The sequence below is a fragment of the Oncorhynchus kisutch genome, linkage group LG10, assembly GCF_002021735.2.
Source record: "Oncorhynchus kisutch isolate 150728-3 linkage group LG10, Okis_V2, whole genome shotgun sequence".
Taxonomy (NCBI): domain Eukaryota; kingdom Metazoa; phylum Chordata; class Actinopteri; order Salmoniformes; family Salmonidae; genus Oncorhynchus; species Oncorhynchus kisutch.
Window position 1 is genome coordinate 7,765,822 of NC_034183.2, and position 15,575 is coordinate 7,781,396.

Genomic DNA, 15,575 nt, shown 5'->3' on the forward strand with positions numbered 1-15,575 from the left:
TTTTGGCAGTATAGAGGCAGTGCAGGTTTGTTTTGGCAGTATAGAGTCAGTGCAGGTTTGTTTTGGCAGTATAGAGTCCGTGCATGTTTGTTTTGGCAGTATAGAGTCCGTGCAGGTTTGTTTTGGCAGTATAGAGTCAGTGCAGGTTTGTTTTGGCAGTATAGAGTCAGTGCAGGTTTGTTTTGGCAGTATAGAGTCAGTGCAGGTTTGTTTTGGCAGTATAGAGTCAGTGCAGGTTTTGTTTGGCAGTATAGAGTCAGTGCAGGTTTTATTTGGCAGTATAGAGTCAGTGCAGGTTTGTTTTGGCAGTATAGAGTCAGTGCAGGTTTGTTTTGGCAGTATAGAGTCAGTGCAGGTTTGTTTTGGCAGTATAGAGTCAGTGCAGGTTTGTTTTGGCAGTATAGAGTCAGTGCAGGTTTGTTTTGGCAGTATAGAGGCAGTGCAGGTTTTTTTTGGCAGTATAGAGGCAGTGCAGGTTTTGTTTTGGCAGTATAGAGGCAGTGCAGGTTTTGTTTGGCAGTATAGAGTCAGTGCAGGTTTTGTTTGGCAGTATAGAGTCAGTGCAGGTTTTGTTTGGCAGTATAGAGTCAGTGCAGGTTTTGTTTGGCAGTATAGAGTCAGTGCAGGTTTGTTTTGGCAGTATAGAGTCAGTGCAGGTTTGTTTTGGCAGTATAGAGTCAGTGCAGGTTTGTTTTGGCAGTATAGAGGCAGTGCAGGTTTGTTTTGGCAGTATAGAGGCAGTGCAGGTTTGTTTTGGCAGTATAGAGTCAGTGCAGGTTTGTTTTGGCAGTATAGAGTCAGTGCAGGTTTGTTTTGGCAGTATAGAGTCAGTGCAGGTTTGTTTTGGCAGTATAGAGTCAGTGCAGGTTTGTTTTGGCAGTATAGAGTCAGTGCAGGTTTGTTTTGGCAGTATAGAGTATGTATTTATTTATTTTACCTTTTTATTTAACTAGGCAAGTCAGTTAAGAACAAATTCTTATTTACAATGATGGCCTAGGAACAGGCAAAAGGCCTCCTGCAGCGACGAGGGCCTGGGATTAAAAATAATAAATACAATATAAATATAGGACAAAACACTCATCACAACAAGAGAGACAACACTACGTAAAGAGAGACCTTACTCTGAAACTTTGCTGGAGTTGTTAGCTGGCTAGTTGTTTGAGTTTGCTATGCTTTTGATGCCCAGGTATGTTTACATTGTGTCTTGCCCAGGTTTGTTTACATTGGGTCTTGCCCAGGTTTGTTTACATTGGGTCTTGCCCAGGTTTGTTTACATTGGGTCTTGCCCAGGTTTGTTTACATTGGGTCTTGCCCAGGTTTGTTTACATTGGGTCTTGCCCAGGTTTGTTTACATTGGGTCTTGCCCAGGTTTGTTTACATTGGGTCTTGCCCGGGTTTGTTTACATTGGGTCTTGCCCGGGTTTGTTTACATTGGGTCTTGCCCGGGTTTGTTTACATTGGGTCTTGCCCGGGTTTGTTTACATTGGGTCTTGCCCGGGTTTGTTTACACTGGGTCTTGCCCGGGTTTGTTTACACTGGGTCTTGCCCGGGTTTGTTTTTATATTATGTTTTGCCTGGGTTTTGTTTTGTCGCCCCAAACAAAACAAGGTGTAAAACGTTAACAAAATGACACAACTGACTGAGTCTGACTCTTTAACACCAGTCCACTGATATAGATTCCAGCTCTTACTAATGTATGAACGTCTGAATTGGGCAGTTCCTTTATCTTTAATACCTGGAGCACAGCACGCTTGGGACTAACCTGTCATCTGCTAAAACCTGGGGGGGTCATATCTTAGCACCGCCAATGAGCATGGAATACCCCAGAGGGAGAACTGGAAGTTTCAGGGTATAATGTAGTGATATGGCGCTTACCACAGAATAAATTACAAAAATTATGATGTATTAGATTTAGTCTCTATGGGGCTAAGGTCTTGTCATGAGAGAGAGAGAGGGAGGGAGGGAGTTAGAGATGACATGGAAGGAATGAGGGGGGGGGGGTAATCTAGTGGCATCGTGCTAAAGTTGTCTTCTTCCTCTTCAGACGATCAGACGGAAGAGGAAGGTGCATGTACCCATGAGCCGTCTGGGGGAGAGGGCGACCATGTCGGAGCATGATGATGAGGAGGAGGATGAGGAAGATAGCTACGACGAGGAGATATACGAGACGCGCTCCGCACGCAGCGGCCCTAGCGCCTACAGCGCTGTGGGTGGAGCCTCGGCCCGGCGCAGCGGGCGGAGCGCCGGAAGGCGGGACAAGGACAGAGAGCGGGAACGCAGTGGCTCACGGGAGAGGAGTCTCTCCCCGCGCGCCGACCGGCGCTCGCTCAACCAGCCCCCGCGGCCCGCCAAAGTCACCCTCGTAAAGTCCCGAAAGAATGAAGGTGAGCATCACAAAGTTGGGATATGTGTTGTTAGGGTTAGTTGGGATATGTTGTCTAGTCGGGGTTAGGGTTAGTGGGATAGGTTGTCTAGTCGGGGTTAGGGTTAGTTGGGATAGGTTGTCTAGTCGGGGTTAGGGTTAGTTGGGATAGGTTGTCTAGTCGGGGTTAGGGTTATTTGGGATATGTGTTGTTAGGGTTAGTTGGGATATGTGTTTCGAGGTTAGGGTTAGTTGGGATATGTTGTCTAGTTAGGGTTAGGGTTAGTTGGGATATGTGTTGTTAGGGTTAGTTGGGATATGTGTTGTTAGGGTTAGTTGGGATATGTTGTCTAGTCGGGGTTAGGGTTAGTTGGGATATGTGTTGTTAGGGTTAGTTGGGATATGTTGTCTAGTTAGGGTTAGTTGGGATATGTGTTGTTAGGGTTAGTTGGGATATGTTGTGTTAGGGTTTAGGGTTAATTGGGATATGTGTTGTTAGGGTTAATTGGGATATGTTGTCTAGTCGGGATTAGGGTTAGTTGGGATATGTGTTGTTAGGGTTAGTTGGGATATGTTGTCTAGTCGGGGTTAGGGTTAGTTGGGATATGTGTTTCGGGGTTAGGGTTAGTTGGGATGTGTTGTCTAGTCGGGGTTAGGGTTAGTCGGGATATGTGTTGTTAGGGTTAGTTGGGATATGTGTTGTCTGATTAGGGTTAGTTGGGATATGTGTTGTCTAGTCAGGGTTAGTTGGGATATGTGTTGTCTAATTAGGGTTAGTTGGGATATGTGTTGTCTAGTTAGGGTTAGTTGGGATATGTGTTGTTAGGGTTAGTTGGGATATGTGTTGTTAGGGTTAGTTGGGATATGTGTTGTCTAGTCAGGGTTAGTTGGGATGTGTGTTGTCTAGTCAGGGTTAGTTGGGATATGTGTTGTCTAGTCAGGGTTAGTTGGGATGTGTGTTGTCTAGTCAGGGTTAGTTGGGATGTGTGTTGTCTAGTCAGGGTTAATTGGGATGTGTGTTGTCTAGTCAGGGTTAGTTGGGATGTGTGTTGTCGGGGTTAGGGTTAGTTGGGATGTGTGTTGTCTAGTCAGGGTTAGTTGGGATGTGTGTTGTTAGGGTTAGTTGGGATGTGTGTTGTCTAGTCAGGGTTAGTTGGGATATGTGTTGTCTAGTCAGGGTTAGTTGGGATGTGTGTTGTCTAGTCGGGGTTAGTTGGGATGTGTGTTGTCGGGGTTAGGGTTAGTTGGGATGTGTGTTGTTAGGGTTAGTTGGGATGTGTGTTGTCGGGGTTAGGGTTAGTTGGGATGTGTGTTGTCTAGTCAGGGTTAGTTGGGATGTGTGTTGTCTAGTCAGGGTTAGTTGGGATATGTGTTGTCTAGTCAGGGTTAGTTGGGATGTGTGTTGTCGGGGTTAGTTGGGATGTGTGTTGTCTAGTCAGGGTTAGTTGGGATGTGTGTTGTCTAGTCAGGGTTAGTTGGGATGTGTGTTGTCTAGTCAGGGTTAGTTGGGATATGTGTTGTCGGGGTTAGTTGGGATGTGTGTTGTCGGGGTTAGTTGGGATGTGTGTTGTCTAGTTGGGATGTGTGTTGTCTAGTCAGGGTTAGTTGGGATGTGTGTTGTAGGGTTAGTTGGGATGTGTGTTGTTAGGGTTAGTTGGGATGTGTGTTGTTAGGGTTAGTTGGGATGTGTGTTGTTAGGGTTAGTTGGGATGTGTGTTGTTAGGGTTAGTTGGGATGTGTGTTGTCGGGGTTAGGGTTAGTTGGGATGTGTGTTGTCTAGTCAGGGTTAGTTGGGATGTGTGTTGTCTAGTCAGGGTTAGTTGGGATATGTGTTGTCTAGTCAGGGTTAGTTGGGATGTGTGTTGTCGGGGTTAGTTGGGATGTGTGTTGTCTAGTCAGGGTTAGTTGGGATGTGTGTTGTCTAGTCAGGGTTAGTTGGGATGTGTGTTGTCTAGTCAGGGTTAGTTGGGATATGTGTTGTCGGGGTTAGTTGGGATGTGTGTTGTCGGGGTTAGTTGGGATGTGTGTTGTCTAGTTGGGATGTGTGTTGTCTAGTCAGGGTTAGTTGGGATGTGTGTTGTTAGGGTTAGTTGGGATGTGTGTTGTTAGGGTTAGTTGGGATGTGTGTTGTTAGGGTTAGTTGGGATGTGTGTTGTTAGGGTTAGTTGGGATGTGTGTTGTTAGGGGTTAGTTGGGATGTGTGTTGTTAGGGTTAGTTGGGATGTGTGTTGTCTAGTCAGGGTTAGTTGGGATGTGTGTTGTCTAGTCAGGGTTAGTTGGGATGTGTGTTGTCGGGGTTAGTTGGGATGTGTGTTGTCTAGTCAGGGTTAGTTGGGATGTGTGTTGTCTAGTTAGGGTTAGTTGGGATGTGTGTTGTCTAGTCAGGGTTAGTTGGGATGTGTGTTGTCTAGTCAGGGTTAGTTGGGATGTGTGTTGTCTAGTTAGGGTTAGTTGGGATGTGTGTTGTCTAGTTAGGGTTAGTTGGGATGTGTGTTGTCTAGTTAGGGTTAGTTGGGATGTGTGTTGTCTAGTTAGGGTTAGTTGGGATGTGTGTTGTTAGGGTTAGTTGGGATGTGTGTTGTCTAGTCAGGTTAGTTGGGATGTGTGTTGTCTAGTCAGGGTTAGTTGGGATGTGTGTTGTCTAGTTAGGGTTAGTTGGGATGTGTGTTGTCTAGTTAGGGTTAGTTGGGATGTGTGTTGTCTAGTCAGGGTTAGTTGGGATGTGTGTTGTCTAGTTAGGGTTAGTTGGGATGTGTGTTGTCTAGTTAGGGTTAGTTGGGATTGTGTTGTCTAGTTAGGGTTAGTTGGGATGTGTGTTGTTAGGGTTAGTTGGGATGTGTGTTGTCTAGTCAGGGTTAGTTGGGATGTGTGTTTGTCTAGTCAGGGTTTAGTTGGATGTGTGTTGGTCTAGTTAGGGTTAGTTGGGATGTGTGTTGTCTAGTTAGGGTTAGTTGGGATGTGTGTTGTCTAGTCAGGGTTAGTTGGGATGTGTGTTGTCGGGGTTAGGGTTAGTTGGGATGTGTGTTGTCTAGTCAGGGTTTAGTTGGGATGTGTGTTGTCTAGTCAGGGTTAGTTGGGATGTGTTGTTGTCTAGTCAGGGTTAGTTGGGATGTGTGTTGTCTAGTCAGGGTAGTTGGGATGTGTTGTCTAGTCAGGGTTGTTGGATGTGTGTTGTCTGTCAGGGTTAGTTGGGATGTGTGTTGTCTAAGTCAGGGTTAGTTGGGATGTGTGTTGTCTAGTCAGGGTTAGTTGGGATGTGTGTTGTCTAGTCAGGGTTAGTTGGGATGTGTGTTGTCTAGTTAGGGGTTAGTTGGGATGTGTGTTGTCTAGGTCAGGGTTAGTTGGGATGTGTGTTGTCGGGGTTAGTTGGGATGTGTGTTGGCTAGTTAGGGTTAGTTGGGATGTGGTGTTGTCTAGTCAGGGTTAGTTGGGATGTGTGTTGTCTATTTAGGGTTAGTTGGATGTGTGTTGTCTAGTCAGGGTTAGTTGGGATGTGTGTTGTCTAGTCAGGGTTAGTTGGGATGTGTGTTGTCTAGTCAGGGTTAGTTGGGGATGTGTGTTGTCTAGTCAGGGTTAGTTGGGATTGTGTTGTCTAGTCAGGGTTAGTTGGGATGTGTGTTGTCTAGTCAGGGTTAGTTGGGATTGGTGTTGTCTAGTCAGGGTTAGTTGGGATGTGTGTTGTCTAGTCAGGGTTAGTTGGGATGTGTGTTGTCTAGTCAGGGTTAGTTGGGATGTGTGTTGTCTAGTTAGGGTTAGTTGGGATGTGTGTTGTTAGGGTTAGTTTGGGATGTGTGTTGTCTAGTCAGGGTTAGTTGGGATGTGTGTTGTTAGGGTTAGTTGGGCCATGTGTGTTGTTAGGGTTAGTTGGGATGTGTGTTGTTAGGGTTAGTTGGGATGTGGTGTTGTCTAGTTCAGGGTTAGTTGGGGATGTGTTTGTTAGGGTTAGTTGGGATGTGTGGTTGTTAGGGTTATTGGGATGTGTGTTTGTTAGGGTTAGTTGGGATGTGTGTGTCTAGGTCAGGGGTTAGTTGGGGATGTGTGTTGTCTAGTCAGGGTTAGTTGGGATGTGTGTTGTTAGGGTTAGTTGGGATGTGTGTTGTTAGGGTTAGTTGGGATGTGTGTTGTCTAGTCAGGGTTAGTTGGGATGTGTGTTGTCTAGTTAGGGTTAGTTGGGATGTGTGTTGTCTAGTCAGGGTTAGTTGGGATGTGTGTTGTCTAGTCGGGGTTAGTTGGGATGTGTGTTGTTAGGGTTAGTTGGGATGTGTGTTGTCTAGTCAGGGTTAGTTGGGATGTGTGTTGTCTAGTCGGGGTTAGTTGGGATGTGTGTTGTTAGGGTTAGTTGGGATGTGTGTTGTCTAGTCAGGGTTAGTTGGGATGTGTGTTGTTAGGGTTAGTTGGGATGTGTGTTGTCTAGTTAGGGTTAGTTGGGATGTGTGTTGTCTAGTCAGGGTTAGTTGGGATGTGTGTTGTCTAGTCGGGGTTAGTTGGGATGTGTGTTGTTAGGGTTAGTTGGGATGTGTGTTGTCTAGTCAGGGTTAGTTGGGATGTGTGTGTCTAGTCGGGGTTTAGTTGGGATTGTTGGTTGTTAGGGTTAGTTGGGATGTGTGTTTTCTAGTCAGGGTTAGTTGGGATGTGTGTTGTTAGGGTTAGTTGGGATGTGTGTTGTCTAGTCAGGGTTAGTTGGGATGTGTGTTGTCTAGTCAGGGTTAGTTGGGATGTGTGTTGTCTAGTCAGGGTTAGTTGGGATGTGTGTTGTCGGGGTTAGTTGGGATGTGTGTTGTCTAGTCAGGGTTAGTTGGGATGTGTGTTGTTAGGGTTAGTTGGGATGTGTGTTGTCTAGTTAGGGTTAGTTGGGATGTGTGTTGTCTAGTTATCATCCTCATTAATGTAGAAGTATTTAGAAAGTATTTTGTTGTAGAATAACCGCTGTTCTACACGTTTATAACACGCGACACTCATCAATAGTGTTGTTTTGGGGGGGAAATAAACGTTTTATTTTGCTATAACATGCTAAACTATGCTAACATGCTACAGCATGCTGTACTGCTAACATGCGATGCTAACATGTTAGTTATACTGTCTAACATGCTATATATAGCATGCTGTACTGCTAACATGCTATGCTAACATGTTAGTTATACTGTGCTAACATGCTATATCATACTATTCTCTCACTATGCTAACACTCTCTTTTGTTGCTGTTCGGTCACGTCCGTAAGCAGAATATGGGCCTTCGCCTGGCCAGCCACATCTTCGTGAAGGACATCTCACCCGAGAGCCTGGCGGCCAGGGACGGAAACATACAGGAGGGAGACTTTGTACTGAAGGTGAGAAGCCCTGAAGAGAGAGAGGTAGAGAGAGAGAGAGGTAGAGAGAGGTAGAGAGAGGTAGAGAGGTAGAGAGAGGTAGAGAGAGGTAGAGAGAGGTAGAGAGAGGTAGAGAGAGGTAGAGAGGAAGGAAGGATAGAGAGAGAGAGAGAGAGAGAGAGAGAGAGGAAGGAAGGATAGAGGGAGAGAGAGAGAGAGGAAGGATAGAGGGAGAGAGAGAGGAAGGATAGAGAGAGAGAGAGAGAGGAAGGATAGAGAGAGAGAGAGAGAGAGAGAGAGAGGAAGGATAGAGGGAGAGAGAGAGGAAGGATAGAGGGAGAGAGAGAGGAAGGATAGAGGGAGAGAGAGAGGAAGGATAGAGAGAGAGAGAGAGGAAGGATAGAGAGAAAGGAGAGAGAGAGAGAGAGAGAGAGAGAGAGAGAGAGAGAGAGAGAGAGAAGAGAGAGAGAGAGAGAGAGAGAGAGAGAGAGAGAGAGAGAGAGAGAGAGAGAGGAAGGATAGAGAGGGGAAGGATAGAGAGGGGAAGGATAGAGAGGGGAAGGATAGAGAGGGGAAGGATAGAGAGGGGAAGGATAGAGAGGGAAGGATAGAGAGGTAGAGAGAGAGAGGTAGAGAGAGAGAGGTAGAGAGAGAGAGGTAGAGAGAGAGAGGTAGAGAGAGAGAGGTAGAGAGGTAGAGAGAGGGAGGTAGAGAGAGGTAGAGAGAGAGAGGGGAAGGATAGAGGTAGAGAGAGAGAGGTAGAGAGAGAGAGGTAGAGAGGTAGAGAGAGAGAGGTAGAGAGAGAGAGGTAGAGAGAGAGAGAGAGGGGAAGGATAGAGAGGGGAAGGATAGAGAGGGGAAGGATAGAGAGGGGAAGGATAGAGAGGGGAAGGATAGAGAGGGGAAGGAAGAGAGAGAAGTACGAGAGAGGAGGCTAGAGAGAGAGAGGTAGAGAGAGGAAGGATAGAGAGAGAGAGGTAGAGAGAGAGAGAGGGGAAGGATAGAGGGAGAGAGAGAGAGAGAGGGGAAGGATAGAGGGAGAGAGAGAGAGGTAGAGAGAGAGGGGAAGGATAGAGGTAGAGAGAGAGAGGGGAAGGATAGAGGGAGAGAGAGAGAGGGGAAGGATAGAGGGAGAGAGAGAGAGAGAGAGAGAGGGGAAGGATAGAGGGAGGTAGAGAGAGGTAGAGAGAGAGAGGGGAAGGATAGAGGTAGAGAGAGAGAGGTAGAGAGAGAGAGGTAGAGAGAGAGAGGTAGAGAGAGAGGTAGAGAGAGAGAGGTAGAGAGAGAGAGGTAGAGAGAGAGAGGTAGAGAGAGAGGGGTAGAGAGAGAGTAGAGAGAGGTAGAGAGAGGTAGAGAGAGAGAGAGGTAGAGAGAGAGAGAGGTAGAGAGAGAGAGAGGTAGAGGAGAGAAGAGAGAGGTAGAGAGGAGAGAGGTAGAGAAGAGAAGGTAGAGAGAGAGAGAGGTAGAAGAGAGAGAGGTAGAAGAGAGAGTAGATAGAGAGGTAGAGAGAGAGAGAGAGAGAGAGAGAGGTAGAAGAGAGGTAGAGAGAGAGGTGAGAGAGAGGTAGAGAGAGAGGTAGAGAGAGAGGTAGAGAGAGAGGAGAGAGAGAGAGAGAGAGAGAGAGGAGAGAAGAGAGAGAGAGAGAGAGGAAGGATAGAGGGAGAGAGAGAGAGGAAGGATAGAGAGAGAGAGAGAGAGAGAGAGAGGAAGGATAAGAGGAGAGAGAGGGGAAGGATAGAGGGAGAGAGAAGATAGAGAAGAGAGGAGAGAGAGAGAGGGAGAGAAGAGGAGAGAGAGAGAGAGAGGAGAGAGAGAGAGAGAGAGAGAGAATAGAGAGAGAGGGGAAGATCGAGAGGGAAGAGAGAGAGGAAGGAATATAGAGGGGGAGGAGAGAGAGGGGAAGGAGAGAGGGGAGGATAGAGAGGGGAAGGATAGAGAGAGAGAGGTAGAGAGGTAGAGAGAGAGAGGTAGAGAGAGAGAGGTAGAGAGAGAGAGGTAGAGAGAGAGGGTAGAGAGAGAGAGGTAGAGAGAGAGAGAGGGGAAGGATAGAGGGAGGTAGAGAGAGGTAGAGAGAGAGAGGGGAAGGATAGAGGTAGAGAGAGAAGGTTAGAGAGAGAGAGGTAGAGAGAGAGGTAGAGAGAGAGAGGTAGAGAGAGAGAGAAAGGGGAAGATAGAGAGGGAAGAATAGAGAGGGAAGATGAGAGGGGAAGGATAGAGAGGGGAAGAATAGAGAGGAAGGTAGAGAGAGAGAGGTAGAGAGAGAGAGGGAGAGAGAGAGGTAAGGAGAGGAGATAGAAGAGAGAGGTAAAGAGAGAGAGGGGAAGGATAGAGGAGAGAGAGAGAGAGAGGGGGAAGATAGAGGGAGAGAGAGAGAGTAGAAGAGAGGGAAGGATAGAGTAGAGAGAGAGAGGGAAAGGATAGAGGAGAAGGAGGAGAGAGGGGAAGGAGAGGGAGAAGAGAGAGAGAGGGGAAGATAAGGGAGGTAGAGAGAGGTGAGAGAGAGGAGGGAAGGATAGAGGGGAAGAGAGAGAGGTAGAGAGAGAGAGGAGAGAGAGAGGTAGAGAGAGAGGTAGGGAGAAGAGAGGTAGAGAGAGAGAGGTAAGAGAGAGGGAAGAGAGAGGTAAGAGAGGTAGAGAGAGGTAGAGAGAGGCGAGAGAGAAGTAGAGGAGAGGGAAGAGAGAGAGAGAGAGGGGTAGAGAGAGGTAGAGAGAGAGGTAGAGAGAGGTAGAGAGAGAGAGAGGTAGGCGAGAGAGAGAGGTAGAAAGAGAGAGAGGTAGAGAGAGAGAGAGAGGTAGAGAGAGAGAGAGGTAGGAGAGAGAGAGGTAGAGAGAGAGAGAGGTAGAGGAGAGAGAGGTAGAGAGAGAGAGAGAGAGAGAGAGGGAGAGAGAGAGGGTAGAGAGAGAGGTAGAGAGGAGAGAGAGAGAGAGAGAGAGAGAGAGAGAGAGAGAGAGAGAGAGAGAGAGAGGAAAGAGGAGAGAGAGAGAGAGAGAGAGAGAGAGAGAGAGAGAGAGAGAGAGAGAGAGAGAGAGAGAGAGAGAGAGAGAGAGAGAAGAGAGAGAGAGAGGAGAGAAGAGACGAAGGAAAAGGATAGAGGGAGATAGAGAGAGAGAGAGAGAGAGAGAGAGACGAGAGAGGAAGGGATAGAGGGAGAGAGGATAGAGAGGAAGGATGAGGAGAGAGAGAGGAGAGAGAGAGCAGAGGGAAGGATAGAGGGGGAGAGAGAGGGGAAGGATAGAGGGAGAGAGGAGAGAGAGAGAGGGGAAGGATAGAGGGAGAGAGAGAGAGAGGGGAAGGATAGAGGGGAGAGAGGGTAGAGAGAGAGAGGGGAAGGATAGAGGGAGAGAGAGAGAGAGGTAGAGAGAGAGAGGGGAAGGATAGAGGGAGAGAGAGAGAGTAGAGAGAGGAGAGGGGAAGGATAGAGGGAGAGAGAGGAGAGGAGTAGAGAGGAGAGAGAGAGAGAGAGGAGGTAGAGAGAGAGAGAGAGAGGTAGAGAGATAGAGAGGTAGAGAGGTGGAGAGGGAGAGGTAGAGAGAGAGAGGGGAAGGATAGAGAGAGAGAGAGAGAGAGGGGAAGGATAGAGGGAGAGAGAGAGAGAGGGGAAGGATAGAGGTAGAGAGAGAGAAGGCTAAATACATGTTTTTCCCCACTGTCTCCTGCACTCAGACAAGCTAATTGGTTGTTTCCTCCAAGCTGTGTTCATTTAGGTGATTTCTTAACATTTGTAACTAATTGCTTGTTTCCTCTCAGATCAACGGCACGGTGACAGAAAACCTGTCGTTGATAGACGCTAAGAAGCTGATTGAGAGGTCAAAGGGCAAGCTAAAGATGGTGGTGCAGAGAGACGAGAGAGCTACGCTGCTGAACATACCAGACCTGGACGACAGTGTCCCATCAGCCAACGCCTCCGACAGAGACGGTGAGGGACACTACATAGGTGTGTGTGTGTGTGCTCACGTTGTTTCGTAAAGCTGGAAAAAGGCTAAATGCTGAGGGTTGTTGGGTGTGGCTGCATTTTACTGAAAGAGAAGCCCCTTACTTTATATGGGGAGGCGGGTAGCCTAGTGGTTAGAGTGTAGAGGCGGCAGGTAGCCTAGTGGTTAGAGTGTAGAGGCGGCAGGTAGCCTAGTGGTTAGAGTGTAGAGGCGGCAGGTAGCCTAGTGGTTAGAGTGTAGAGGCGGCAGGTAGCCTAGTGGTTAGAGTGTAGAGGAGGCAGGTAGCTTAGTGGTTAGAGTGTAGAGGCGGCAGGTAGCCTAGTGGTTAGAGTGTAGAGGCGGCAGGTAGCCTAGTGGTTAGAGTGTAGAGGCGGCAGGTAGCCTAGTGGTTAGAGTGTAGAGGAGGCAGGTAGCTTAGTGGTTAGAGTGTAGAGGCGGCAGGTAGCCTAGTGGTTAGAGTGTAGAGGCGGCAGGTAGCCTAGTGGTTAGAGCGTTGGACTATTAACCGAAAGGTTGCTGGATCGGATCCCCTGAGCTGACAAGGTAGAAATCTGTCGTTCTGCCCCTGAACAAGGCAGTTAACCCACTGTTCCTAGGCGTCATTGAAAATAAGAATTAAATCAAACGTAAAGAATTACAATATATGCTAATTCGCCTTGGTCAAAAGCGTCTGCTAAATGACATATATTATAGTGAATAAACATATCAACGCAACATGTAAAGTGTTGGTCTCATGTTTTCATGAGCTGAAATAAAAGATCCCAGAAATGTTCCATAGGCACAAACATCTTATTTCTCTCAAATACACCAATTGATGTTTCTCTGTTAGTGAGCATTTCTCCTTTGCCAAGATAATTCCTCCACCTGACAAATGTGGCATATCAAGAAGCTGATTAAACAGCATGATCATTACACAGGTGCACCTTGTGCTGGGGACAATAAAAAGTAACTCTAAAATGTATAGTTTTGTCTCACAACACAATGCCACAGATGTCTCAAATTGAGGGAGCGTGTAATTGGCATGCTGACTGCAGGAATGTCCACCAGAGCTGTTTTTAATGTAAATTTTTCTACCATAAGCCGCCTCCAACATTGTTTTAGAGAATTTGTCAGTACGTCCAACCAGCCTCACAACCACAGACCACATCTAACCACGCCAGCCCAGGACCTCCACACCCGGCGTCTTCACCTTCGGGATCGTCTGAGACAAGCCACCCGGACAGCTGACGAAACTGTGGATTTGCGCAACCGAAGAATTTCGGCACAAACTGTCAGAAACCATCACGGGGAAGCTTAACTATGTGCTCGTTGTCTTGACTTGACTACAGTTCGACTTCAGTGAGAAAATGTTCACCATCGATGGCCACTGGCACCCTGGAGAAGTGTGCTCTTCACGGATGAATACCGGTTTCGACTGTATCGGGCAGATGGCAGACAGTGTATGACGTTGTGTAGGCGAGCGGTTTGCTGATGTCAACGTCACGGCATCTCTGTACATTCAAATTGCCATCAATAAAATGCAATTGTGTTTGCTGTCTGTAGCTTATACCTGCCCCCACCACGGAGCACTCTGTTGGCCCATTGTCGTGCCATTCATCCGCCGAACACAGTTGTATTTTATCATTGGCAATTTGAAAGCATAGAGATACCGTAACGAGATCCTGAGGCCCCATTGTCCTGGCATTCATCCACCCGCCATCACCTCATGTTTCAGCATGATAATGCACTGCTCCATGTCACAAGGATCTGTACACAATTCCTGGAAGCTGAAAATGTCCCAGTTTTTCCATGGTCTGCATACTCACCAGACATGTCACCCTTTGAGCATGTTTGAGATGCTCAGGAACAACGTGTACGACAGCATGTTCCAGTTCCCGCCAATATCCAACAACTCCGCACAGCCATTGAAGAGGAGTGGGACAACATTCCACAGGCCACAATCAACAACCTGATCAACTCTATGCGAAGGAGTTGTGTTGTGCTGCATGAGGGAAATGGTCACACCAGATACTGACTGGTTCTCTGATCTTCGCCACTACTTTAAAAAACATTTTTTAAAGGTCTGTGACCAATGCCTGTGTTCCCAGTCATGTGAAATCTATAGATTAGGGCCTAATGAATTTATTTAAATGGACTGATTTCCTTATATGAACTGTACCTCTATCAAATCTTTGAAATTGTTGCATGTTGTGTTTTTCATTTTTTTTTCCCAGTGTACATTATGTAGTTGAATATTGTGTGTGTGTGTGTGTGTGCGTGTGTGTTTTGAACAACAGACATTTCAGATATCCATTCGGTGGCGTCCGACCATTCCAACCGATCCCACGACAGACATCGTAGCAGCCGGTCCCGCTCCCCTGACAGGCGATCTGATCCCTCCGACCACTCCAGACACTCCCCTCCACAGATCAGCAACGGCAGGTAAACGCCACACCACCTGGCTGCGACACAGTCAAACTCAAAGGCTCACAGGCAGCCGAATACTGATCTTTTTCCACTAATTGGTCTTATGACCAATCAGATCAGATCTTTTACCACTAATTGGTCTTATGACCAATCAGATCAGATCTTTTGCCAATCATTTTGCAGAATATCAGGATTGGCTGCCTGTGTAAAAGGCAGCCTTTGAGCTTTTTTGAAATTCTCACCCGGTGGGCAAAACTAGTTGAAATGACGTCTTTACGACCCGTAACTGACCTCATTTACATTTGGAAATGTAAATGTTTTTAAGGGTTTGTCTTTATTTTCCTATTTTTTGTTTTTTTTGCCCACTTAACAAAGACTCTTCAGTTGGAGAATACCGTAAGTTGGACACCCCGTTCCCTAGGAGCCCCACTGTGTAGAGCCCCGCTGTGTAGAGCCCCGCTGTGTAGAGCCCCGCTGTGTAGAGCCCCGCTGTGTAGAGCCCCACTGTGTAGAGCCCCGCTGTGTAGAGCCCCGCTGTGTAGAGCCCCGCAGTACTTGTCAGATGACAGAATATTGAATAAATAGAGAACATTAGTAAATGGATAGTTACCCCATGTTGATGTAGATTAATTCAAAATACCCCTATATTTCTCCCCTTCCTACCGATAAGGATTACTTAGGACCACTAAACCATAAAGATTACATCTGTGCCCTGAATACTCTTGGCTATAATTGTGTGTGTGTGTGTCCCTCGTGTGTTTTTGAATTTGATCAATGTTTTGTGAATCCTAGATGTGCCCTTTTATGTTTGACATTGATGCTGATATCAGGAAATCAGTGCTCAGTTAGCAGCCATGGCTTTACACTGTCAAACGGTGCAGTATTAATTTAGCTTCAAGGACAGACACGTACTGATTGATAGTATGTTTAATGTACATGCTGTGCATCCGTTATTGAGTGTCAGGTCTTGTTCTGGCTCAGGGCTCCAGTAGGGACACAGTCTGTGGATGTAGTGTCAGTCACACAGAACAGAGCCTGTGGATGTAGTGTCAGTCACACAGAACAGAGCCTGTGGATGTAGTGTCAGTCACACAGAACAGTCTGTGGATGTAGTGTCAGTCACACAGAACACAGTCTGTGGATTGTAGTGTCAGAGTCACACAGAACACAGCCTGTGGATGTAGTGTCAGTCACACAGGACACAGTCTGTGGATGTAGTCACATCCATAGAGTCACATGATCTGTGTGGAAGGTGAAGAGAGACTGTGTGTTTGGCACAAGGAGACTACGCCTTCTAACAGTGGGCTAATAACAGGCTGTTACTCACTGTAAATATCACGTGTGTGTGTGTGTGTGTGTGTGTGTGTGTGTGTGTGTGTGTGTGTGTGTGTGTGTGTGTGTGTGTGTGTGTGTGTGTGTGTGTGTGTGTGAAAGCGGATTAAAACACAAATACCAGGAAATGTTCATCTCTTTCAAAAGCATTGGTGATGAGAGAAAACAAGGCCGCAGTGATTTCTGGCTGTGTAGCATTTAAAGGAGATTGAGATCAGATAGTTATGTTAAGTTATT

General features: G+C 46.9%; 1 protein-coding gene across 6 annotated transcripts in view; it reads left to right on the forward strand.

The window, feature by feature from the left end:
• The window catches only part of LOC109898230 (tight junction protein ZO-1), a 199,749-nt gene that overhangs the window by 135,050 nt on the left and 49,124 nt on the right, over nucleotides 1-15,575 (forward strand). For 3 of the 6 annotated variants that reach the window (XM_031832990.1, XM_031832986.1, XM_031832991.1), the window contains exons 1-4: nucleotides 2,274-2,384; nucleotides 7,582-7,689; nucleotides 11,416-11,602; nucleotides 13,877-14,021. In XM_031832990.1, the coding sequence (XP_031688850.1) occupies nucleotides 2,379-2,384; nucleotides 7,582-7,689; nucleotides 11,416-11,602; nucleotides 13,877-14,021 (446 nt within the window). In that variant the 5' untranslated portion in view covers nucleotides 2,274-2,378. Of the gene's footprint in view, nucleotides 1-2,044; nucleotides 2,399-7,581; nucleotides 7,690-11,415; nucleotides 11,603-13,876; nucleotides 14,022-15,575 lie in introns of those variants that run through there. The other 3 variants (XM_031832992.1, XM_031832989.1, XM_031832988.1) reach the window with 3 other exon arrangements.